Here is a 24,971-nt window from a genome sequence, read left to right as displayed (position 1 = left end):
AATTAATTTCATCTAATATTACAAAGTAGGTAGCCTACTTTCGTTTAACTTATGACAACCACTGTGTTGCTTTGCTGGTAAGATGTAAACACAAACTGCAGACACAGTTCCTAGGTCTTGGAGAATGAGGAAGAGGCAAATGTCTACAGCATTTGGACCGGTAGCGCCACCCTTGTGCGACAAACGATGTTGATGTCGCCCATGTCGACGTTAAGACCGACGTAGACCTGTGACAAGAGTGCCGAGGGGGAGGGGAGCACCAAGGGTGGGAGGAGCGCGCCAGGGTGTACCCATTTCTATGGAAACTGGTAAACGAAGACGCTATACAGAACATTTACTGGCAACAATAGCTGACAAAGATGTGCCTATTGAACGAGGTCGCATGATTAGAACATAGTTTTCCCATTAACTTCATGTTACAGTCAGTGCAAATCTGATGACATGGATCGGAGAAGAACAAATAATGTATATTAAGGATGGACCTGTCAGTAGCTGCTGTCCTCGACTTCAAAGTTGTACACAGCGTGTTCAGTGAAGAGTGCTTGCAGCTGATTGCGGATTGAGCGTTGTAGCGTGTTATTCATCCGCCAGATTTCCCCGTTTGTTGCCAGTGAGCCTGCTGAGTACAAAGATGCCCTTCGCACCCAGGAGCACACTGAACTGTGCCAAGATGCAGACCAAGATGAGCACCTGGACCCCACTGAACCACCAACTGTCTAACAATAACGTAAACATTCTCAGTCTGCATCAATCCAGTCTGATAATTTGCATTATGCACGTTAATATATGCTTAGCTGTGACTGTACTCCATGCAGGTGTTTGAAGAGAGGAGAAACTTGTTGAGAAAGTGGGTAAGTGACTACCACCAGAAATGTATGCAAGACAATCTGCCGACAAGGTAATGAATGTGGCAAACCAAACATCCACATCTCGACCAACGACACTCATTTCAAATCAGACAGCGATGGTCTGTACTGTAACACTTTTGCTGGGTGTCCAATCACCTTGCTAATATCCAATATCTGAAGATCCATCTGAAAGATCTGACTGTTGATCTGTCTCAGTTTGACAAGTGGACTGACGGCCAGAGGAAGGCCGTTCTGCAGGACTTCTTCTCCAGGTGCTCTGTGGTCCAGTTGAGGTTCCTGCGCCGGAGTCTGAGCCTTCAGGTAGCGGAGGAGGCGGTAGACTTCACCTCCGTCCTGCCCAGAGTTCTGTCTCTCTACATCTTCTCCTTCCTGGATCCACGAAGCCTCTGTAGATGCACTCAGGTAGGGGCAGACAAACACACACACATACACTCTGGTAAGGGCAGGCCTGTGACCAGCGCCTGAGTTTGAATGAGATCCAACTACAGATGTAAATCAAACGACTCCATTTTCATCTGTTGTGTGTGTGTGTGCAGGTGAGTTGGCACTGGAAAGGGGTAGTGGACCTGGACCAGCTGTGGATGCCCAAGTGTCTGAGGCTGGGCTGGTGCATCAGCTTCTCCCCCGGCCTCTATGAGCAGGGTGTGTGGAAGAGACACTACCTGGAGACAGTCAAAGAGCTCCACGCCAGCAGGCCCAAGGTACGGAACTTTACATTAGAACTCATTTAGCGGACGCTTTTATCCAGAGCCTCAGTTAAATAGAGCTCGTCAAAAGTACAGCAGAAAAATGAGAATCGGAAGTGGAAGGTTCTGTGTTTCAGTCCATGCAAAATCACATCTCAGTAGAACAATAACAACTACAGTGCAACTACTAGTGTGTGTGTGTGTGTGTGTACGCGCGTGCTCAGACTCACTCACAGCAGGAGTTTGTGGTCCCGGAGGTGACAGCTATCAGCAAGGTGGAGAAGGAATCGTCAGATGGTGCTCCTCGAGGGGTTTACTTGACGTCTTCCATCCAGAGAGCCAGGGGCAGCACTGGGAGGAGCTCAGGGACACACTCCACTGAACTACCTCCGTGGCGCGACTCCGACAGACATCCCAAAGACACCCTGCGTTTCAACTATCTGGCTAACCTTGACCCCATAGAACAGTCCCACCAAGTGTACGTCTAACTTGTCTGTCTCTAAACCTCTCTGTGTGATCTAGAGTGCAACTTATGGCGATTTTCTACTGCATGGTTATGGCTATCATGCAGTGGAAAAGCACCTTAAGATTAGAAAGACTAAAGATAAAATGTTCGTCTTTCAGCGGTCCTTGACTTAATTTAGGCTGTTTAGTTAACTTAACCTATTCACACAACAGACACAAGGAAACAGTGTGTTTCGTACACATTAGGCAACAATGCATATGTTTAACCCACACCTAGAGGGCAATCTATTGATCTCAATGAAAACAAAGGATTTCACCATATGCTGTGAAATAGATGCCCACGATTGATTCACACAATTACTCATCATCTGAACTATGTCAACCATTACCAAGCTCCTTAACCTAATGACTACAACAACTATTTCCCTTCAGACGAACGACAAACCGAGGGGTCAACCTCCCAATCAAGGCCCAGCCAGACACCGCCAGCCAAAAACCGTTGCCTACAGCCAATTATAAACTACGCAAAGCAAAGTCATTGGTAGGTTATTTTTCCTTCGTTAGAACCTGACCATCCGGCTGATCCAAATGCTAACGGAGTCTGCAGAGATCTCCTGAGACCAAACAACCAGCAGGCGGCATGAATAATGGAGCACAATTTACATGGAGATTCATGCTAATGCCCTCCTACCCAACGAGTGTGGGGGCTGGCTGGATGCTGACGGTGCAAAGGGGGGGGGGGGGGGGGGAGGGGGAGGCAGAGGACACAGTGACATTGAATAATGTTTTTAAATGCTTCCCATCTAGAGAAACACCATAACCTTACATTTCATCACTGGTTTTATGCTGTGCATTTGAGTTCAAATGGAAAACAACACACAGAGCACCAATTAGGCCTATATGCTCATACCTTATCATTTTGACATTAATGAATGTAATTAGTAATGAATATATTACTAATATAATTTACGTATAAATTGTATACAGGCAGCCAGACAAACACCTGCTTCTTTTCCATCACCCAGATGTTCTTATCTCTGGACCTGGGCTCGGGGTCCAGACCGCGCCCACACCAGAAGCGCCCCGCCTGGGCCAGTCACAACCCGGACTACCCCGACTCCAAGGACACCGCTAAGAGCCTGTCGCGGTCGGCCCACTGGAACGCTGGAATACGTCCGGGGCCTGTGAGGCTGGCGGTGCCAGCGCTAAGCCGCAACGCCCTGAGGGCGTCACAGCGGACACAGAGGAGTGCGCCCAGTAAGCCCCCCCCCTATCTGAATTTTACTGTTCAAATATGAGCAACCTGAATTTCTGAACCTTGCAGTTTAGGATCAGAATTTGTTTTTTTTTACATTTAAATACATTCATATTTAAATTTTAAAGAGGTGAATTCAAAATCAACAAATTCGGTGGTGTTTAAATTTGATTATCAAGTATTCAAAGCCTTTTAAAATTCATACCATTATGTCACTGATTTGCTTCCATATTTTGTATTTCTGCTTCAGGTACACCTTTATTTGAGGGCCAGCCCTGGAAGGTTCCTGTTCACAATCAGGACTCTGATGAGGAGTGAAGCTTGGCTCCCCTTGGAGGAGCAGTAGAGTACTGCAGCAGTCAGACGATGTCGTTCGCAATGATACTAGACAGAGGGACAATGGAAGAAAATGCTTTTATAGCTCACTCCTTAATCCTCTCACCCATGAGTCATCATTATTTCCAGAAACATATCATGGGCATTTAATTAGAGTTCAAGAACTGTACCAGTTTTATTTTCAATCCACACATCCGTTCCATATGCGATATGAAGCGAAAAGCAATTATTAACATTGAATCAGCTTCTCAAACAATTAAACAAATGGCATTGTCAGTTATAAACAAATCCAAATATTTAACACAGCTTGCATACAACACAGTAGCATATTTCAGGCAGAACTAAGTTTCACTTTGATAGACAGAAGTAAAAAAGATAAAAGGCTTTTATAACATACTCAGGCATCTTGAGATACAGTATCAATATCATACGTACATTTAGCTCTACATTTCTGAATGTGTAGCTTACGTACAGTATTCATTCATTGCATCTAGAAATTTGCATCAAACACCCCAAAAGTATGGCTCAAACTTACCATCATATATTATGGAATACCAAAAATGATCAAAAATATATATAAAACACTTCACAATTGACAGGTTACAATTAACATTGGATATCTGATATTCTTTTTCTATTAGGTTTGGTGTTAAGTGGTTAAAATAGAGGTACTGAGAGGCAGAAGTGTGTACAAGTTTATGGCTTTTTATTGGTTTGAGGCCTGGCTGAAATGTTTGTTTTTGAAAAGTCTCTAAAATGTTGGCTTGAAGAATATTGAAAAGATGAAATGAAAAGATGTCTTTACTATGTGTACTAGGCTATTATGTACTTAATCCTTGAACAAAATACATTAATAACAAGCGATTGTCTGACAATGTTAGTCAGCTCACCAAGCTTTGTCCTTATTCAACTTCTCGAGGCCCACACACTAGCATGCTACTGGATGCAGGATAAAAGCTTAGATATTCTTATAATGCCCCTTTGGTCTATTTTCATTGAAAAGCAACAATGACACATATGTGTGTAAGAGTGAGTGTGTGAGTGAGTACGTGAGAGAAAAGTCTCAAAGGCAGAAACTGATGTACATAGATTCAACAGACAGTCTGAAAAGGGATATTTTTAACCAAACTTAAAATCCAAGACGGACCAATTTAGTACTGGGAAATGGCCTTCGTGTGTCATTCTTCAAAACCCACAATAAGTGACACAACAGTAGGAAGTAGAAATAGAAGGGGAACCAGCTTTCATCTTCCAAATTGGCACTTGTGTGACGTGGGAAAGCTGTCACTCCTTTTCAGAGCAGATCAGTTTCCTGTGTTGAAGGCAGAGATGGAGGTGCCAGGAGTCTGCTAAAGAGAACTAAGAAAATGACAAGAACTTTAAACTCCTCACCTCCACCTGAATACCTGAGCAGAAATCTCAGTGGTGAAGAAAAGTTTTTTTTTTTGCCCTTGTTTAACTTAAATACTTGACATCATTTATTTTATTCATAATTAAAGCTGCTTTTTGTGGAGCCATTGGATTTCTGTTAAATACAAACAGCCACACAAACAATGGATAAAACACACCGCACACATGAAAAACAAAAACATTTATCATCCCACTTTCTGCCATTCCATTGTGAATAAAAACAATTTGGTTGATTCGTTCATCTCTTGTGGTGCGTACAGCCCTTTTCTACTGTGATACCAAAAAAAGCACAACTAGTCCTGACATCACCAAGCACACTTCATCTGAACGTCACCAACATAACCATTAAACCTTTTTCCCACCAAAAATGTGTACACTTGATTTACCTTCCTGGGTGCAGTACATGGACAGGGTTGTTAGAATTCAGGGCTAGTGGAACACTTAAACTGTGTGAAACCCACTTACATCCAGTAAACCAGGTAAGACAAATCAAGTGTGCATATTCCTGCTCATATAGAACCGTTGATGAGCAGGCCTGGTCCCCTCCTACTCCCCTCCCCTCACAGAGACAAGTTTCTACACGTGCAGCTTGCCTGCCTCGTCTGTAAGGCTGAAAGGTATCTAGAGTCTGTGCTTGAACAGGGAATAGCGTAGGCCTAGGCCATGCGTTTGTCGTAAGGTAAAGGTACATGTTCTATATGTTTCAGTAACTTGGAGGGAATGACTATGTAAATACACACAAGTATTAACATCAAGTCTTTAAATTATGTAAACATATACATCTTTTGAGGTCAGGACATTGATCCTCTTCATATATTTATATATAAAAGAAACGTTACTGAAGCATCGTTCGGATGTTTTTTGGAGTGGACTCATCGTTCAGGTGTTTTGTGGTGAACCTGAAAGAACAACAAAGACCGTTTAATAATGAATAAAAACAGTCAAAGCAGGGGATTTAAATCTGGAGGTTTCCGAACAATACAGTTTCTAGGACATGATATTCAAATAGTAAACAGTAACTGAATACATCTTGGCTTGGTTGGAGATGTGTGTGTCCTTTGAAGGGCAGATGGTAGACCTACTTGAGGGCATTGAGGAGACCTTCCACATTGTCCGCTGGCTGATCTTTCAGGACCTTTATGCATCCTTTCATCTGAGAGGACACACACACCAAGGTGTCAGAAGTGTCTACTGAGCAGAATCAAGTCCTTGAGACCAAGTCCAAGTCTGTGTGTAAATATGTGTGTGTGTTTGTACGTTTTTTTATATATGTGTATGTTTATTAGCATGCATATGTGTCTACATGTGATTGTGTCTGTGTGTGTTTATATGAGTGTGTAAGTTTTTATGCGTGTGTCTGTGTTTGATTGTGTCGGTGCATGTGTGTGTGTGTCTTACATCAATCTTGGAGGACTTATTGAAGGCTCCGTTGGGATGAACGTGGTCGTAGAGGATGATAACACCCACCATCACTCTCATACAGAACAGCAAAGTGTCCTCGCTGTTGAACCTGCTGGTGTAGTCACTGAGGGGGGGCAGAACGGAGCATACGAGGGAATAAAGTGAGTCTGTGTGTGTATGGTTAAAACAGAGAATACGAGTGAATAAAGTGAGTGTGTATCTGTGTCTGTGTGCGTGTGTGTTGAGTGTAGTGAATGGTGACAGAAAAGGGAGTATGTGTGTGTGCGTGAGTAAATGCAGCGAGTGCTCAGCAAACTCACGGTGTCTCCAGCATGACCTTGCAGACGCTGGCCATGGTGCTGAGACAGTCAGTGGTGTTCTCCAGTGGGAGGGTCTTATTCTGGGGGGCGGGGCCACACACAGCTTCATTACCCTCCCTGATCATCCTCATTGACATCACATTTCATACATCGGACCAAATATTAGGATACATGGATGTCTTATTAATGTAAACAGTAATTCCTCCGTTACCTCGGAAACAAAGTTTGTGGTTGCGGTGCTCAGGGTTTTCAGCATGGGCGTGGCCTCAGCGTAGAACAGAGACATTCTGTTGGCCATCTCATTATTCACCTCGCTCTCAATATCCAACTGAAAACAGAACAAAAACGACAGCGATAAGGACAAAGTAGCACACGGGTTATGGGAGTGGATGTGCAAGTTGATATGTTGTCAAGACATTGTTGTCATAGAAACAAAATGTGTTGCCAGGAGCGCTTCTTTGATTAAAACGGATGCGTTCAGATAGCCTTGTGGTCGTTGTCCACAAGAAGTTTCATTCCGGGAAATATGCAAATAGGTTTCAGCGGACGTCTCATCCTTCATACTGTATTTGGGATGCAGTTAGTTCTGTTCTTAGATTAAGTTTCTAAAAAGAGCCTCACATTCATGTTGTTGATCCTGTTCCTGCTGATGGTTCGTCTGTAGTAGCTGAAGTCATTCTGGATGGCAGGGATTCGCATCTGCAGGAAATCAGAAAGTCGATACTCATCGGGACATATCCATGTAAGATAGATATACAACTATAAAACCACACACACACGCACACAGGAAGGGTCAAATCAATGGTCTAGGGTGCGTTTCCCGAAAACGTTGTAAGCCTAAGTTGATCGTAGAATCCATCATAGGACGAATCTTTGTTTTACGGGCTGTTCCCAAAGACATCGTAGCTAAAGTGTCTGTTGAAAATTCGCAGCTCTTTAAAGTGCATAGATTACCCTACTCCTTACGAGCATGTTTTGGGAAAAGCACGTAAAAAAATATCGATGGTTTAGTTTTTTGCTAGATCGTTGCTACGATCCATCGTTATCGGGAAACTCACCCCTGGTGTGCGCATGTACATGTGTACAGAGCGTGTGTGTGTGTGTGTGTGTGTGTGTGTGTGAGCATGAGCGTCGGATGTTGAGCATGCGAGCAGCCAAGCGGAGCCTGGCGGTCAGGCTTCCAGACCTTGACTTCGTCGAAGCGCAGCGTGAAGTGGAGGATCTCTGCAAACTGCTTGGCCAGGGCCTGCTCCCTCTCCAGGTGCTGCGTGGGGGAGGCGGGGGGGCACGTCAGACACTCCAGCAGGCTCTGCAGGGCCTTCTCTGTAGACACACACACACACAGCACGTTTGTTTGACATGTGTGACAAGCACAGGTACATTAGGATGCTTTGGTTCCGCCCCTCTCAGCAGTTTCCTAGTGGCCCCTCTAGACCCATATAAACATATATGAGCAACTAATATCAACAATATATGTACAAATAATATAAATGGAATAAAACTGAATATTAATTCACCTTCCAACTGAGAATACCCCAAACTGAGAATAACCTTAGCCTATCTGTTTACGTACATTTAAGAGCATACAGTAATGATACATGTTAGAGCTATACCTTGCTTCCTAGAGTACATTTATTTATTACAACATCTTTGCTGTGCTCTGTGCTCCATTCAGTCATCTCTGCTGTTGGAGTTCGATTTTAATGCTGCCATACCAGGGCCTACCACCAGAGTGCAGTACAACAGCGCTTATTCATGTGTTGGTCTGGTGGCTTGTTGATGGCCTTGAGGAGTGTCTCAGGGATTTTGAAACATCCGATCAACATATTTTTGGTTTTTAACCTGACCTCCACTCTCCACAAAACCTCCACTCTGACCTCCACTCTCCACAAAACAAATTATAGTTAAAGTAAACCAGAGAGCAGATTGGAAGCTGAGAGCAACCAGAACGTTCTGTGTCTGGGTGGGTACCTAGCCTGAGAGAGAAGCCATAGAACTTCTTGAGGCGGATGACTAAGGGGCAGACGGCGTTCCAGGCCCTCTCCTGCAGGACCATGTCACTAGGGTTCTGGATGGCCTGCGGACACACACACACGTCATTTAATATTTATGTGTTTACACACACACACAGACATAGAGATTAGTGACTATGCTGTGCTATTTCTACTATGTGTCTGTGGATGAAAACAGGTGCTGGGTGAAGGATTTGTCAGAGTAAACGCTGCATACATCTCTGATCTCCTGGCCGGCTCCCTTGTAGGCCTGCAGGCCTGACAGGATGCTCTCAGAGTCCTGGAGGACAGAGTTCACCTGGTTCCACACCTCCCGCTCACTGTCTGTCGGCTGTGCATCTGAGACACACACACACACACACACAAGGGTAAGTCTTGGTAGCAGTTGGAAAACAAGAAATGATTAAACAACACAGAAGTGAATGATACATGACTGACTCAGCGATGACGTGTGTTTACAACGAGGGCCACTTTGGGGAAGCATGCATGGGACAGCAACATCATTCATTCTATTGGAAACATTCATGTCTTACTGGACAGAAACCTAAACCCAAATAAATGGGCCGGTTTTATAGAGGCCTGATATGGAGCACACAGGAGGACTGTTACACTTTGTAGACTTCATCTGTATCATGTCTTAGAGACGAACAGCAATGTTGGCCTTGCAACAACATAAGGAGCTAAAATGTCACAACTCTGGGGGCAGTGTGTGTGTGTGTGTGTGTGTGTGTGCGTGTGTGTGCGTGTGTGTGCGTGTGTGTGCGTGTGTTGTACACTCAGTGTGAGCGTTCAAAAGGCCAAAGAGAAACATTTGTTATGTTATAATCATCTGCTGTTTCTATAATATGTGTAAGATAACGATGCATGACAAGGTAAGAATGAAGATATAGAGTGGCTTGTGTGTACATTGTACAGAAAACTGTTTGCATGCACCATCAGACATCTATGGTCTGTAGTGACAGAACACAGTCATGGCTACTATAACTAAGTTAGTACTACATAAGACCATCATTAGTGAATAATGATTAAACATGACAAAAGGATGGCAGCATGCAAAAAGCAAGACAATGGAAATATACTGTACATTTGAGATAAAGAGCCAGCTAAATCTTTTGTTGACACATACTGAAATCAGTCAAGTTAAAGATGTAGAAAAATCACATGCAGCACACCACGTTGTAGGAGAATGGGTTAGTTGGACAAACTCAAGCAGCAAGTTCTGGTTGAAGTGTTGATGCATGCAGGTCGGTTAGTCTAGCAAGGTTCTTATTTCAATGCAGTCAACTCAGGAAACGAATTTGGCACCCGTTCGATTCTTTCATCAAAATCCACGGATTATAATCAGAAGGTGCATTTTGGATTCACTTCCTGGACTGACTGCCTGAAGTGATCTGGGACTCTGAGTCCTGGGAGGGAGGGAGGGAAACCCAGGCCAGGCAAAAGCTCTGCTCACTTTCAAAGTCAAGGAAAAAGTTTGGCCCCTGCTCAAGCTCAGTGCAAGTGAGCACCTTTAACAGATTCCCCATTTGGTTTCTGGAAGAGAGAGAAGCAGAAGGAGAAAAGGAGAGGTGCGTGGTGTGTTAGCGACAGTAGACGTTATCAGAGGCAGTACAACATCTAGGAAGAGACGGAACGAGGAAGAGAGAACAAAGAGAGAGCTTCTGTAGGAGCAGTGCACCAGATGACGACCTGTTTGTCTGTCTGTCTGTCTGGGGAGGAAAGGGTTAGGCGGTTACACTTTTCACCTGTTGTCCCCTCCAACCCCTCATCCTTCAGACTTACTTTCAAAGTCCAGGAAAAAGTGAGGATAGTTTTCAATTTCCCTTGTTAGGACTTTTAGCAGATTACCCATCCCAGCAAACCTGGTGTGAAATATGATGAGAAACACAACATCAAGCAGCACATTCAACATCTCAAAATATCTTTTTAATGTCATTCGATATCTGCTATCATCTGTCACATTGATTATAACACAAATCTTTTTTTAAACACGCATAGAAAAACAAATCACAATTCACAGGCACTTCTCCATCAGAGGTGGTGCACCCAGCAATGGATTCCGTTTGCTTTCGTACACTCACAAGTAACATGAAAAGGTGTCAGGGCCCGCCATTCAAGTGGCTTGCAGTGCCGGCCTGCAGTGCCGGCTTGCAGTGCCGGCCTGCACACGCCGACGTGTGTGATCCCATGCCTCCTGTTGGTCAACATTTCTGAAATCCCCCTCCCTCTCATTAAACTCACAAAATGGCTACTCGCATCTTAAACGCCACTTAAGATAATGGTGATATTTAACGTTTAATTGGAGGGAGTGGGCGGTGGCCGTTTGAAGGCTGAAACAGCCACGTTTCTCTGCGTTTCCCCCAGGGCACCATTCAAAGGCTGGTCTCTGTACCTCCCGATTACAGCTCATCTGGGCTCTTCAGCGCACACATGCCGGGGAGAATAATTAGGTGGAGGAGAGAGGGGTCATGGGGTTGGTACTAAAGATCAGCCTCTGGCCCATCACATCTGGAGACACATGTGGGGGGTTTTGATACTCAAATTGGTGAAACTGGGAGAGTAATTGATTAGAGCTTTTTACTCTGCATTTCTTGGGTACAGTCACTTTTACAGGTTGGACACTAGGAGGCGATGTTGAACCACACGCTTCTGCAGATCTAACCCAAACTTAACCAGACACTCAATCTGCCATTTGCCCTGAAACTTACAGCATCCCCCATTGCCGTCTGTAGGTCAACGCAGCCGGCAGGAGAAGAGACAAAGATGGACATCCAGGGGAGAGGGTAAGAGACAGAGGAAGAAACAGAAAAGAGGGGGATGCGCGGGTCCCGCTCTGCCCCGCCAAGGTCACAAGTACAGCACGCAGCAGATCCACAGATTCCCGTTTCCTGTCCCCTCGCGAAGCACACACGGAAATGAAACAACAACAACAACAACCCTCTCTCTCCTCTCTGGGACGCCCTCCAGTCCAAACAAACACAGAACTCCCCTCCCAGAGCCTGCAGAAGGAACCGCTGCAGTTGTGTGGGTTCAGTGAAAGCACTGCCGCTATTAACTGAGGTCCATTAGCGGCGTTGTGCTCAATGGCTTCATCCAGTCTGTGGTTGATGGTTTGAGAGCCTAGCAGGTCTCTTCCACTATGCCGTCATAGGAGACCAGGACTCTCCCGTTAAGAGACAGCACCTTCCCCTCCTCTGGAGATAACGCGCTTGTTTCGGGGAAGTTAACACGTGAGGGGAACTCACACAAGCCCGCATAGCTCCACTTTCACAATGAGAGATGGGTTCTCACTCCAGATGATTGACATGGCTGGAGCTCTCCAACTGACCTACTCGGATAAAGGCACTCTTTGATAGTTCTTAGTCTTTGAAATAATCAGCACCATATCGGGGACAGAAATAATTTAAAAATGGTCATTTCCGAAAGAGGCACAAAAGTTCATGGTGCAACTCATATCAGTCAAGGGATCCATGTTTTTTAGGGACATCTTGTCAAACCGTCAGTCTCAATAAAGGACCTTCCTCTTAGTTTATCTGCTGTCGGTGTTGATTTGAAGCAACATGGCTGACAACATTCTGGAGTTCTCCACTATGGCACGGCCTTGCTTCACCTCTGTGAATAAAGACTGCTTCCTGCCTCTCAACGTCACAATGCCTGTGTGAGCAAACCAGCCCTAATCACAGGGCTTTGTGGAGGGTAATTAAGGCTTGCTAGGGGCAATTAAAAGTCCAAAAGGGCAGAGTGCTGGCGAGCTTTCCTCCCTTTGTGAGAAAGAACCTCTGCTGGGGAGACAACAGCAAACCAACAGCTCAGACAGATAAGTGCTGTATCTAGGATCTGAATATCTAAAACAGGCAGGTCCAAATACTCCAGGAAACACTGGTCTGATAACAGTGATGGGGTGGTCAGAGGATTTGACAGCACATCCAGAGCTCCAAGGTTCGAATCCTCCTCATCCAGCATGTTGCTTTAGATAAAACTGTGAGGTACATTTTTTTCTTGGCATGACGGTAGCTGACGATACGAGAGATCCTGTGATATTTCTTATTGTTTAGTACTACAGCTCTGGGGGCAGAGTCTGAGGCTTGACAGAACAAGAGCAAGCTAATCTTGGAGCTTGTAGAACCATATAATTACCCTCACCACAGGCTTGTGGCATGCACCTGGTCCACTTGCATCATCAAATAAATATACAGTGTTTATGTGTGAGTGTATATGAGTGTGTATGGTATGAATATGTAAGTGTGTCGTTGTGTGTGAGTGAGTGTACAATGCGTGTGTGTACAGTGTGTGTGTGTTTGTGTGTACAGTCTGCATGTGGTGGGGGGAGGGGAGGTGAAAGTACCTTCTCTGGAGGAGGACCCAGGCTGGCTTCTATATCATCCACTTCCTCCTTCTGAAACACACGAGTGAGAGGAGAATCCTTGTTAGAACCACCCAGAACAAAACTTAATGGTAAAAAAAATCAAAAAAAACCTATGAGTAATATACCATATTGGTCAATCGCATCCCACATATAGTTTTCGCCCAGCTGTCCTGCTGGTAGTCTGTTTCGGTGTTAATGTTACCATGCTTGTGCTACCTTGTTCTCCAGTACAACATGCAATGCATGTCTGTCTTGGCTACGTCCTGTTTTGCCTTGTGTTAAACACTCGGTTGAATTATGAAGGAGGGCAGAGACAGCAGGCTAACGTAGTCGGTGACCAGTGACCACCTAAACACCGTCCTATCCCACAGCTGTCCGCAAGGTAACACGTGTATTAAATATTGATACGACATCTGCTACTGTCTAGTCGCTAACAACCTAAACGCTCATCGTGACTGCGGCTGGATACGAGGAATAGTCACCAGTCTTCGTCACATCCCAAATGGGAAGATTGGATGACTAGAGGGAGGGATGGGATAGCAGGAGGGAGTAGGGAGGGAGAAGGCGGAAACCTGGCTGGGGAAAACTAGCTCTAGCCAGTAGAAAGACATTGCCCAACCCGACTGAAGCAGTCAGTTATGGATCCAGATACGGAGCCAGGCCAACTGTGCCAATGTACCCGGCATTAGGCATGGCGCTAGCCTCGTTTAACCCCTGTGGTGCTAGCTAGCCCTAATTAGCGCCAGCAAGCTCCCCATGTAGAATAGCGCTTGCCAGCCCCATGTAGAATAGCGCTTGCCGCGCCATGCACCACAGTGTTAGGACCATGTAGCGCTAGCTAGACCCATGTACTGTAGCCTAGAGACTAAACGTATCACAGACAGGGCTCTGCCAAAGCCGTGACGTTACGCTGACTCCTGCATCAGCACGGATAGCCGTTATAATTTGATCACCCTAGATGAGCAGGCAGCATTCCTAGGCTGTTTACCTCCACACCAACTGTCAACGGAAACCTTGAGGATTAGCTGGCCTGCTAGGCCTAAAAGGGAGACAATATTAACCCCCCACATACACCAGCATCTTTCCATCTGCCTACACTACGCTTAAATCACAGGACCAGTGAGAAAATGGTAACGTTCTAATCAACACCGAAACACAAAACGCGCTAAAACGCTAGCAACATTGTTTGAGACCAAATATGTTACAAAACGTAGGAAACTTCTCACTTTGCCCTGAATAGCAGCAACCCAACTTAACTAAAGTCTAAAACAAGTTCTCAGCAGACGAGCAGTAAACGTGAGGACAACCCTAAACAACAGCGATGTGGTCAAGACACACACAAGGAAAGTACACATACAATACAAATTCAGCTGGGCCCCATAATCCACACACACAAACAAACACTCACAATAGGTACTGGTTTGACAGCGATGACCCACTGATCCAAATGTCATATTTTCCAATCTGTATACAAATAAAACTCTGTCCCTATTATAGAAATACAGAGACCGGAAGACAGAGAGAGAGACAGAGAGAGAGACATGGAGAAAGAGACAAAAAGACTGGGAGGTCACAGATCCTTCCACCTCGCTTTCCATCTGTCACTGAAAATACTGCTCTGCCTCCCCACCCTCCCCCACGCCTACAGTCAACCTGCATGGCAGTGAGGGAACAGGATGGAGAGATGGGTGGATGGATGGAGAGATGGAGGGAAGGCTGGACTGGCCCCATGGCAACGGGGGCCAGGAAGTAGGAGTCCTTATATGGTCATGGTGACGGCTGGCCTAGTCAAACACATGAGTGGTCTTCTTGCCTCGCTGACTACACCCCTCTCCTCACACACATGCGTGCGTGCACACACACCATGTGCAGAGCACCAACTTAGACACTTCGTCTTCACACGGTTTCTTAAAAAATTAGCTTTATTTGTATTTCATGCTAAACTGTATCCTTCAACCTAGTTAAACCACCTCCTCCTTTCTATCAATCACTCTCCCTACATTTCTCCCTCTCTAGCTGTCCCCCTCTGCTAGTTCACTGACTGACTAGACACAGACACAGCAGGTAGTGGAATCAGGAAGAGACAGGAAGAGTTTCAGAAAATAAACATGTTATTCAGAAGATCCAAATCCAGTGGAATTTTCCAGTGAGCCCAGCTACAACACAAGCCCCACTGTTTAACCCCAGGCGGTCAGACCAGCACAGGGCCCATAGAATCTGCAGGCCCTCCATCACACAGATAAGCCTGGAGTCAAAGACACACACACACACAGTCCTGCTTTCTCAGAGTGGTGTTCTCGTGCCTGCAGAGCAGCATGGTGGTGCTAATCTAATGCTGATGGATCCGTCAAGGTGAGTCTGCAGCTTGGTGTCACTGAGGGGGTACTGGCTGCTCTTCCTGGTCTACATCATGTTATATAGCTAACTGTGGCCCAGTGCTAGTGCTGGACATGGCTCCTGTTAAACAAACTACACTAAACTGAAGAGGAGGAAGATGCACCAGCGCAGCCGGCTGGAGAGAAGTACACTCCAACACAAAAGACTCCAGATCCCAGGGTTCTCTGTGGTCAACGGAATGGAAGAGGGAGATTCTAGAAGCCTCTCGTTCTGAGACAGGCAGGTCTCTTCCCCCCCCCCCCTCCTCCCTGGGCTTTTGGAATCGGGGGTGAGAAAGGCAGCAACACCATTTCTCCTGCCAGACACCTGCTATTGTAACTCCAGAACGGAGTCCTGTGTTAAAGGATCGAGGAAGGAGCTACTTTCAGCCAGTCCACCATCTTCATTCTGCCCTCACAACGACCGTCTTCACAGGAGAAAAAACATCCTACAGTAGATGTTTATGACATGACTGTTATGCCAGCTGTATTTGGATCCAGGATTTAGCCGACTGCAAATAAATTATTAACATGACCCCACCAGATCTCCACAGTGTGACATCTCCAGGCATCAGGCTCGGTCACGCAAAGGGTGTGTGTGTGCGTGTGCGCGCAAGTGTGTGTTTAGAGCCCCCATCTCTCTCAGGATTCCTGGGTGTCAGACAGTGTGCGCGCTCTGCCGTTAATGGCACCAGCCCTGAGCCCTAGCAACAAGGTTTCTCCTGAGGCCCAAACATCTGCCTGTTGAGCTGCTTCTAACAGTCTGTTGGGTTCACTACGAGGTTAGCCCCACTGGAGGTTCAATGGACTGGAAGACACACATCATCCTGTGAGTACATTACTATGTGTGTGTGTGACAAAGCTCCAAGCTATCCAATCCTCTGCATAGTAACAGCATGATGGATGGAATCGTGTCATCTCTGGGACCAATTCCATTTCAGCTTCATCCCACTGAAGCAGGGTATAGACCAATTCAATTTCCAGTCTGTCAAAACAGAAAGCTGCATTCTTTGAAGCTAGACCAGGTATTAAAAACACATTCATGCCAAATGCCATGGACTACAGCCCCCCAAAAAAGAAATGTTCAGACAAGAAGAAACTTTTTTGTAATCACTGCCAATAACAAAGATAATTATAAATGTTTAACTCGCAGTCCGTTTCCATGTTAGTTCTCCTCCTAGACATGTAACATGTTGTTACACCCAATTACTCCTCAACATTACGCAATAACTGACCGTAAATTAAGCTTCCTGTGCTGACCAACTAGCTCATTGATTAAAATGGAGATATGGAATTTGAAACTCTTAGCTGCATCAAAATGTCCCTAGCCAATTCCAGCAAACTGATGTCATTCTGTGTCCTACATTTGAGAAGGCTGGAAGTAGGATTCACAGATATCTGCAGCACCATGACTGCCGTTTAAAGAACATTACATTTGGTCATTTAGCAAATGCTCTTATCCAGAGTGACTTACAGTAAGTACAGGGACATTCCCCCTGAAGCAAGTAGGGTGAAGTGCCTTGCCCAAGGACACAACGTCATTTGGCTTGGCCGGGGAATCGAAACAGCAACCTTCTGATTACTAGCCCAATTCCCTAACCGCTCAGCCATCTGACCCCCTAGAGAAAGAGGAAAGAGAAAAATACATTTCCTGCTCATCTATCTCCAACATTGCTTCTATAACTACCACAAACATATCGCAACAACAACCAGCCTCCTGGTTAGAAAGAGAAATTAGAGAAATTCAAATAATCAATCAAGTGCAACATTACTCATCTCGTATTGGTAATCTTTGGTGAGGTAACGTAATGTTATTTTTACAGTATTCATTTAAGCATAGCTCAGTGGTAGAGTGTATGGCTGGAGTTCAAAAGGTTACAGGTTCAAATCCCAGTCTGTCGCTTTGGATAAAAGCGTCTGCTAAACTAATTACATTATAATTATCCTAAACGGCAGTCATCTCCAATATTTTGACTGTAAAAATCCAGTTGGTCGGTTGGAGTACTGTACACTGAGCTAACTGACACCTAGACAAGTGTACGAGCTCGGCCGCAGCGTGGTCAATCTGGATAATTCCCTCTGAATCTTCCTCCACTGGACTCGTCACATCACACTGCAGTTAGGAAATAACGTACATTCCCCAACGGCCGTGGACCTGGAACCACAACCCAACCAGAGGAACCAGCACTTCCCTGAGCTGAATGACTGCTTTCATCTCATCTGTGTGTTGATTACAGGGATGGTAGATTAAGAAGTGTAACATGAAAAACCCCCACCCACCAAGAGAATGAAAAAACCAACTGTACACTACTGAGGGAACCTTACAGTCCTTCAATCTCTCCACACTGGGCCCAGCATACAGGCTCCATCTGTGCCTGGTGTAGGTACGCTAGACAAGAGCATGCTTATTACACAGAGACATCAAACTTTATTAAGACCTGCTAGGCTGAACTTGATAATGACACAAACTGTCACAGGCTTGAATTGTGAGAAGTGGGGGCATGGTTTGACAATCCTGTTTCCGAAATATTTAAAGCAAGCTTCAGTTTCAAAACATTCTACACGGGCTCAGATATCAATATTTTAAGGCCTCCACTGTTGACTGAGGAAAAACAGGCCTGGAATTGGGTTAGAATACTGTGACTCCCTCGGGCAGGGAGAATGTGACGAGGGAGAGGGGAGGGGGGGGAAGGGTAAATAAAAAATTAAAAAAAGAATGAAAGAAAGAGAGAAGGGATAAAAAGAAATGGGGAGCGGGGGGAAGGAGAAATAGAAAGAGAGAGACAGACCGAGAGAGGGCAGGACGTGTTTTGCCCTTATATGGGCACGGGCCAGGGGGGTGAGGGGCTGGGTGTAGGGGACCTGACTGGCTGCCCACCACCACAATGGCAGCCTTCTCCTGCCTCTGCTGTATCACGCACACACACTCTCTGCCCTCAGCCCGTCAATAGACCCTGCACACAGCTGCTTACATGGTCGAACCTCACTTCCCCTCAGCCAGCCAGGCATGCAGCTACGCTTAGCTAACACACACACACACACACACACACACACACACACACACACACACACACACACACACACACACACACACACACACACACACACACACACACACACACACACACACACACACACACACACACACACACACACACACACAGGGTGGTTGTCCCCACATCTGGGGTGTCCATGGGAGCTGAGGGTCAGATGGAGAAAAAAAAAAGTGTGAAAGAGGAGGGAGGGGTCAAGTGAATATGAGTGAGACAAGGAAAAGGGTGTCAGCCTGATCAAGGGGAACATTTTTCATTTAGACGCAGTCCTGACTCCGTTTACAAAACCCTGTCTCATAGCCAATGAGGGCCAGAGGATGAGAGGAGGAGGAGGAGAGGACAAGGGGTGTGAACAGAGGACATAAAGAACACTTAGCTGGAGCTGGGAGGCAGGCCCGCTGCACATGTGTGTGTGTGTGTGTGAGCGCATGTGTGTGTGTGAGAGAAAGAAAGGCCTGGTATTCAGAGAGCAGGAGAGCCCCAGTCCTCGCCTGGTTACTACCAGTTATGAACGCATGGCGTGGGACTCCAGGCGGAGAATTCCTCCTGCGTCTCTCCTTCTCCCTGCTCAATAGCACGTCTGTTCCGGGAGCTCTGCATGTCAAAAGCACAGGCGATACAAAGGGGGCCATGTCTGTGACTCAGTGTGAGAAGGAGACACAGACATGCACAGATCCACCAAACCAGGCTGAGAGATTCGTTTCAGATCTCCAGATGGGCCGGTCTGGCCGTCATTGCCTTGGTCCACGTTGTTGTGGACCTCCTGACCCCTTACTGAGCTGCTCTACCTGTTGTTAGGTAATAATGTATCATAAAAACACATACATTTAGCAGACACTTTGATCCAAAGCAATGTACAGTACAGGGGGGATTTGAACCTTCGACATTGTGACTTGAAGTCTGGTGCTCTAGCCGCTAAGCTATACCCTCCTGTTAGGTCTGTCTCCAGACCCTGCTCAACCTGCTGGTCGCCGTGGTGACAGGGAAGACGGAAGGATCACTGAAGTAAATTAAATATCAACACACGTACAGGAACTAAGAAACAGGAAGTGGGTTTTTTTTTTCTTCATTATTCAACACGTTTTTGTCTTTATTATTCTACAAAACTGCCATGGTTGTGATAATAGTCACTGGTCTAAATTAAGACGGTAGTAGTTTTTTTTGGCGGGGGACGGTTCCCAGGGCAGTTGATTTGGGGTCAGGGGTGTGGTGGATTGATGTTGCACACTAGATCTCTTTCAACACCCACTTGACCATGCAGTGGTCTGTAGCACGGTGCCTCTTCGTGATTCCACACGCCCATCACAAAAGGATAAATTATCTCTTTTTTTTCCCAGTGCCTAAGCATACTGTAACCATGGACAAAAACATTACAAATCAGCCAGGCTACGCTCTCCAAACAGCTGCTGAAAACAAAGGGAATGCTGCTGAGGTGGGAACAGTCAGTCAGCCAGCCAGCCACTTAACCAGTCAGCCAGGCATCTAACCAGCCAACATTGCAGTTAAGATCAAACCAGCTGGAGAACAAGAAAAACAGGCATAGTTCCATGGCTCTATAACTCAGCTGTATCAAATGTACTTTTCCTAACGCAGCAGGTTAGCTATGCGGATATCTCGAAGCTTCCTACCTGTGCATGCCAGACAGTGGGACTGGCTGGCTGTGACCTTTCAGCAGAAACAACAGAGCTCACACCTGAACACGACAGTCGCAGAAGAGGTGGAACCGAAAGGCAGGGGATCCAAGGTTTACGACAAACTCTTTATCTTGTTGGAATATGCTTCAGCAAAACATTTGCTGACAGTGCTTGTTTGGGGTGCTCATGGTGGAATAGAGATACACCAACAAAGGCACAGACTGTTCACAGACTGTTCACAGACTGTTCACAGACTGTTCACAGACTGTTCACAGACTGTTCACAGACTGTTCACAGACTGTTCACAGACTGTTCACAGACTGTTCACAGACTGTTCACAGACTGTTCACAGACTGTTCACAGACTGTTCACAGACTACAGACCACAGTGGTGATCAGAATGCCTACATCACACCTCTAGTCTGGTTATCCATTTATGCTCTAATCTCTTCTCTGTACTAGGCTATAGCCTATACATGGAGCACAGTGACATTTATATTTGCTCAGGATATAGACCTTGCTACCTCATCTCCCCTCTACTGAATGACATTGTAATCTAGGTGTGTCTTTTCCTTCACACGCCAGCACTGTGTGTTGTGCACTGATATTGACAGGAAATGAGTGTAAAAGTGAAACATGAACAGGAAGTGGGCACAGAGAAAGAATGTAAAAAAAAAAAAAAAAGGCTGAGACTTAAATTCTCATTCTGTGTACTGATGCAAAAATCTGTGTACTTGTTCTATTTCCACATCCTGCACTAGTCTCCTCATTCTATACTAGTCTCCCTCAAAGTGTACACTTCTTTGTCTCTTTTGCCATCACAATAATAGGAGGACAGAAATGTTGTTTGAGTGGTCTCCTACATCTCACCCTTTTCTTTTTTATATGCCTGACTGGCAGTGAACCATTTCAGAAAGACAACACTGGGTGAAACCAGAACTCCTGTCAGCTGATTTGCATAGAATTTCACTACACACCGGCTGAGTTCCAATGAACAACCCATTTCCTGAAAACAATGGATTGAAAAAAGAAAATCCTGGAAGGATAGCGACAACACTGGTGAAAAATGTGGCCACAGGGAGCATGAGCAAACCTCGGAGGAGGACAATTCAACCGGCAACATTTAGCCCCCTCTCACCTTCACCATTAACAAGATGAAGATGACCAAGACACGAGCAAGCCAAGAAGGCAGAATGCAAAACACCACAACAAAGCCAAGCTTTAGCTAGCTCAATCTGGTGCCAACCAAGAAGACTGGCCACGAGCCGCAGTGAACACAGTCCAAATGGCCGTTTCAACGGCTCGTTCAGTGATGCACCATGGACCATGGTCAACACACTGGCAGACAGTCTCTCTGATAAGCGGAGAGGAAACTTGTGAGGGTTTAACCTTACTCCTGTGAATCAACTTCAGTCAGAATCAGGGTGGACATCTGGGGAACTATTTACTCGTCTTAAAACAACACAAAGCGCAAGGTTGTTAAATTTGTTCAACATTAGGCACTATATTCTCCATTTTCACAAACTCTTTCTGCCTTAAGACACAATACTAGAGAAATGCGGCAACAAGATCCAATGCATTCCGACCAAACACATGCACGCACGTGCACACTATTGAGGAGTGCAGCTGTCACTGTACGTCTGAAACAACAGGCACCATTTCACAAAGGATCAGGAACAACGGTAAATCAGTGCAGAGACTAGCTGTCCTGACAGATACAGCCAGCTCCAGAAGTCTGACAACACGTCAAGATACTTCTATTTTGCAGTTGTTCCAAATGTAACACACAAAAAATGTAATTAGAAAGGACAATACGAGTTTAACAATTTGAAAGAAAAGTTGAATCTTTGAAAGATGTACATGAATTTCAGTTCAGCATAAATTGACTCCACAAGTTTGTCAAAACCTGTTGAGCCATGTTATGCCAGCATGCCAGTGTTCCAAATAGCTTCTTGTGATATCCCAGAATGCTTGACTTTCTCATTCTTCAATTCCCCCATTAAATGTTCAATGTGGTCTCAGGCTTTTAAACCCAACAGTATCTCAACATGCCCAACATTCTGTGATCTGCAAGTTTGAATCAAATTGTTATATATCTAGTTCTCAGGTTCTTAATATTGTTTGTCTCCGTCAGCAGTTGTGCCGAAATATAATCAGCAGAGGTAATATTGGCTTCCCCAAAGGGGAGAGAAATGATACCATTGTCACTTAAGTAGGTCCATGAGAAATTAGGAACAACTGCTGCGGTCTAACGTTTTTCAGAAGTTAAACTAGCTCGATTGTGTTGTCGGTTTGACAAGTTGGGAAACCATTCATTAAAGCACCGATTGCCTGCAAGCGAAATTGATGTCAAAATCCGTTAAGGAGGGCCGAGTGGGTGACACTTTTTTTTCTGCCATGGTCCGGGTTGACAATCAAATACAAACAGTCATGGGCTTTCTAGAGCACCATAGAGGAGACCAACTGAAAGTGCAGGAGGCAATCATTTTACGTACGCTAAATCATGCTACAAGTATCTGTGGTCAGCGGACGACTTTTTTGGCTTTCTTACTTCGACTACTCTCTCATACAGTATATAGACAGTCATCTCGCTAACATGTGATATTAGCTAGACTATATAGCCAGCACTCACTGTCCAACCCTAATTAGCTAGCATTATAGCTAGTGCTAGGTCAGCTAACGCCAGGAAAATCCAGTGAAATTTTGTATCAGAAATTAGGGAAGTCCAATGGAAACGTCAAATTACATCTCAAAAAACGAAAACAGAATTTGAATGTGGTTGGTCTACCTAGACCAAACAACCCATTGATCATATAGCGACCTGAATCGGATTGCAGCTAGCTACCTTGCTAGTTAACACGAGTGACCAGATCATTATAGTGTACCAATTGCCTGTTGCAACACAGTCCGGCGGTGACACAGGTTTCCCTTGCCCTACACTCTATTATGTCTCCGACCGACATTAATCGAGTACGCACAAGAGTCACCCAAAACGAACAGACCTTCTAGTTAGGCAAGATCGCTAGCTGGCTAACATTAGAGCGCACACTTCCTGCGGCGAGTCCTAAATACCCATGTGAATTCGCCTGGCACCGACAAATTGAGTTAGTAACGTCACCATTGCTAACATTGAACATTCTTTTCACACAGTTATAACAGTAAGAGCACAACGTTGACCTCTTAATTGCGCCTACCGGTATGTTTCTCCAAATCGTAGTTTTAAATGGGAGATCCGATGGTTCAACACTCCGATAGCGCCACTTTCCACAACCACTACAGTCAGCGGTCGCTACAACAACAACGCTTTTTCAGTTTAGCCTACCCCTCCCTCCAGCACCATAAAAAGCACAGAAAAAATCTCGCCTCAAACCCCGCCCTTACACAATTGTAATTGTAATTGGTTAACACTGACCATGACTGTAACTTTCAAACAATCTGATATTTTCTTTATTCTTTTAATGTGAAAAAGGAGTCTAAAATAGCATAAAATAGGCCTACATTTAAAATGACACTGGTTACACTGAATTTAGTTTTTAAAAGTTTGTTACTCGGTTTGACATCATAGTGGATTAACTCTCACTTTTATACCCTGAGGCATCCACTGCATGGTGATGAACTTCTTCTAGGCACGTGCTGGTCTTTCACTGAGACAGTTCAAACGTTGATTGATGCATCAAGAGGCATGTTGGAACACACCGTTTATGAAATTTAGAAACTGCAGGCTGAGCTGCAATCCACAAGGCCTCAACTCAGCCATGGACTTTTTGCCCAGCTTGAAAGGAATGCCAAGCCAAGTACAAGTCTCTAAAACGGTGTCAGTCTCTTTTATACATAGGTATGCGCTGACAGGAAACTACACTGAGGTACAAAGATGCATTTATAAATGTGTCTATTATCTACCATACGCTGGCACATGCTGTGTAGTGAATCCAAAGTGACACCCAGTGTTGATGAAGGGTATAGCCTTCTTGTGTTACTGTTCATGCTAAATCATGTAATAATAAATACGGAGGGATGACTCTGGTTTTTAGAGGCGGTCTCAAACAAAATGTGTGTAATTGTTGTAATTTGGTGTATTATCTGCTAAGTGTGTCTGTAGTGTTTATTATGATGCATAGTGTCATGAATACATGACACGATGTACCACCAGGTGGCAGAAAACGACTACAAACCTATTGTCTGATACTTTCATGAGATGTATGCATGTTGGGGATGTGGCTGGGGGAAGTGGCTGAGGCATGTGGGCTTAGGCACATACACTCACACACACGTTGGGCCTAAAAACCAGAGACGTTTATCTATACTTAGGACTAAAGAAAGCAAGTAGGTTTTATTTACCTAGTGACCAATCAGAAACCAGGGGTGGTTCATCTACGTAATGACTAATCACAACCTAGGGAAGTTTCATCTCCGTAATGACCAAAAAAGCAGGATACTGGACGTTGACTTTTCTGGTTCATGGAAAAGCTTGCGAAGTAATAATTCTTATAGTTCGAGAAGGCCAGACCCTAGGGCAAACCCTAGAAAATGCCGCATTAGTGGACCTTGTATCTCAGTCTTAATAGTCCAGCAGTCCACTTCTTGTGCTTTCTAGGTCTGTAGGCTTTAGTGATTTATTCATATTATTACAATGGTAGCACTTGTAATGTTGAACATAATGTTCAATTCCCCTTTGTAGGCAGTGCATTTAAGTTGTTGAGAACAAAAAGACATTTCAATTTTATGGGTCAGTATCTAAAGGAAGTGAGTCATGCAAACCTTCGCCATGGTCTAAATGTCAGCCATGCCAT

The 24,971-nt window shown here is 45.1% G+C and overlaps 2 protein-coding genes across 11 annotated transcripts; one reads left to right on the top strand and one right to left on the bottom strand.

The window, feature by feature from the left end:
* The first annotated feature begins 312 nt into the window (after positions 1 to 312).
* On the top strand, positions 313 to 3,656 carry fbxo16 (F-box protein 16). Of its 2 annotated transcripts, XM_084699785.1 has the most exons (8): positions 313 to 727; positions 816 to 851; positions 1,065 to 1,271; positions 1,406 to 1,570; positions 1,780 to 2,033; positions 2,453 to 2,561; positions 3,046 to 3,277; positions 3,526 to 3,656. In XM_084699785.1, the coding sequence occupies exons 1-8, from the start codon at positions 632 to 634 to the stop codon at positions 3,591 to 3,593; spliced, it is 1,167 nt and encodes a 388-aa protein (XP_084555911.1). In that variant the 5' UTR covers positions 313 to 631; the 3' UTR covers positions 3,594 to 3,656. The 2 variants fall into 2 exon arrangements, with proteins under 2 accessions (XP_084555911.1, XP_084555912.1); XM_084699786.1 differs by lacking the exon at positions 313 to 727 and having other exon boundaries at positions 848 to 898; positions 1,089 to 1,271.
* Positions 3,657 to 4,715: 1,059 nt separating this feature from the next.
* On the bottom strand, positions 4,716 to 23,511 carry fam49a (family with sequence similarity 49 member A). 9 transcript variants are annotated; one of them, XM_084699787.1, is made up of 14 exons: positions 23,376 to 23,511; positions 13,100 to 13,150; positions 10,537 to 10,616; positions 10,208 to 10,287; positions 8,972 to 9,093; positions 8,714 to 8,819; positions 7,929 to 8,065; positions 7,364 to 7,441; positions 6,954 to 7,070; positions 6,743 to 6,822; positions 6,420 to 6,546; positions 6,104 to 6,174; positions 5,861 to 5,920; positions 4,716 to 4,970 (listed from the first exon to the last, which is right to left on the bottom strand). In XM_084699787.1, the coding sequence occupies exons 4-14, from the start codon at positions 10,278 to 10,280 to the stop codon at positions 4,961 to 4,963; spliced, it is 981 nt and encodes a 326-aa protein (XP_084555913.1). In that variant the 5' UTR covers positions 10,281 to 10,287; positions 10,537 to 10,616; positions 13,100 to 13,150; positions 23,376 to 23,511; the 3' UTR covers positions 4,716 to 4,960. The 9 variants fall into 9 exon arrangements, with proteins under 9 accessions (XP_084555913.1, XP_084555915.1, XP_084555916.1 ...); XM_084699789.1 differs by having other exon boundaries at positions 23,359 to 23,502; XM_084699790.1 differs by lacking the exon at positions 23,376 to 23,511 and adding an exon at positions 13,246 to 14,915.
* Between the last annotated feature and the right edge of the window lie 1,460 nt (positions 23,512 to 24,971).

Source organism: Hypomesus nipponensis, chromosome 6 (assembly GCF_054491055.1).
Source record: "Hypomesus nipponensis isolate SF chromosome 6, ASM5449105v1, whole genome shotgun sequence".
NCBI lineage: Eukaryota > Metazoa > Chordata > Actinopteri > Osmeriformes > Osmeridae > Hypomesus > Hypomesus nipponensis.
Note: the sequence above shows the minus strand (reverse complement) of the source record. Positions and strands in the feature narration are given on the sequence as shown.

What these genes read in the sequence shown, in the direction of transcription:
- fbxo16 (XM_084699785.1), top strand. Translation starts at nt 632, where the DNA reads ATGCCCTTCGCACCCAGGAGCACACTGAACTGTGCCAAGATGCAGACC. An exon ending in ACCAACTGTCTAACAATAAC is followed by an intron (nt 728 to 815) that starts GTAAACATTCTC and finishes TACTCCATGCAG; the next exon opens with GTGTTTGAAGAGAGGAGAAA. An exon ending in ATAGAACAGTCCCACCAAGT is followed by an intron (nt 2,034 to 2,452) that starts GTACGTCTAACT and finishes ATTTCCCTTCAG; the next exon opens with ACGAACGACAAACCGAGGGG.
- fam49a (XM_084699787.1), bottom strand. Translation starts at nt 10,280, where the DNA reads ATGGGGAATCTGTTAAAGGTGCTCACTTGCACTGAGCTTGAGCAGGGG. An exon ending in CCGGCCAGGAGATCAGAGAT is followed by an intron (nt 8,820 to 8,971) that starts GTATGCAGCGTT and finishes GTGTGTCCGCAG; the next exon opens with GCCATCCAGAACCCTAGTGA. An exon ending in TGCGCTTCGACGAAGTCAAG is followed by an intron (nt 7,442 to 7,928) that starts GTCTGGAAGCCT and finishes GATTTCCTGCAG; the next exon opens with ATGCGAATCCCTGCCATCCA.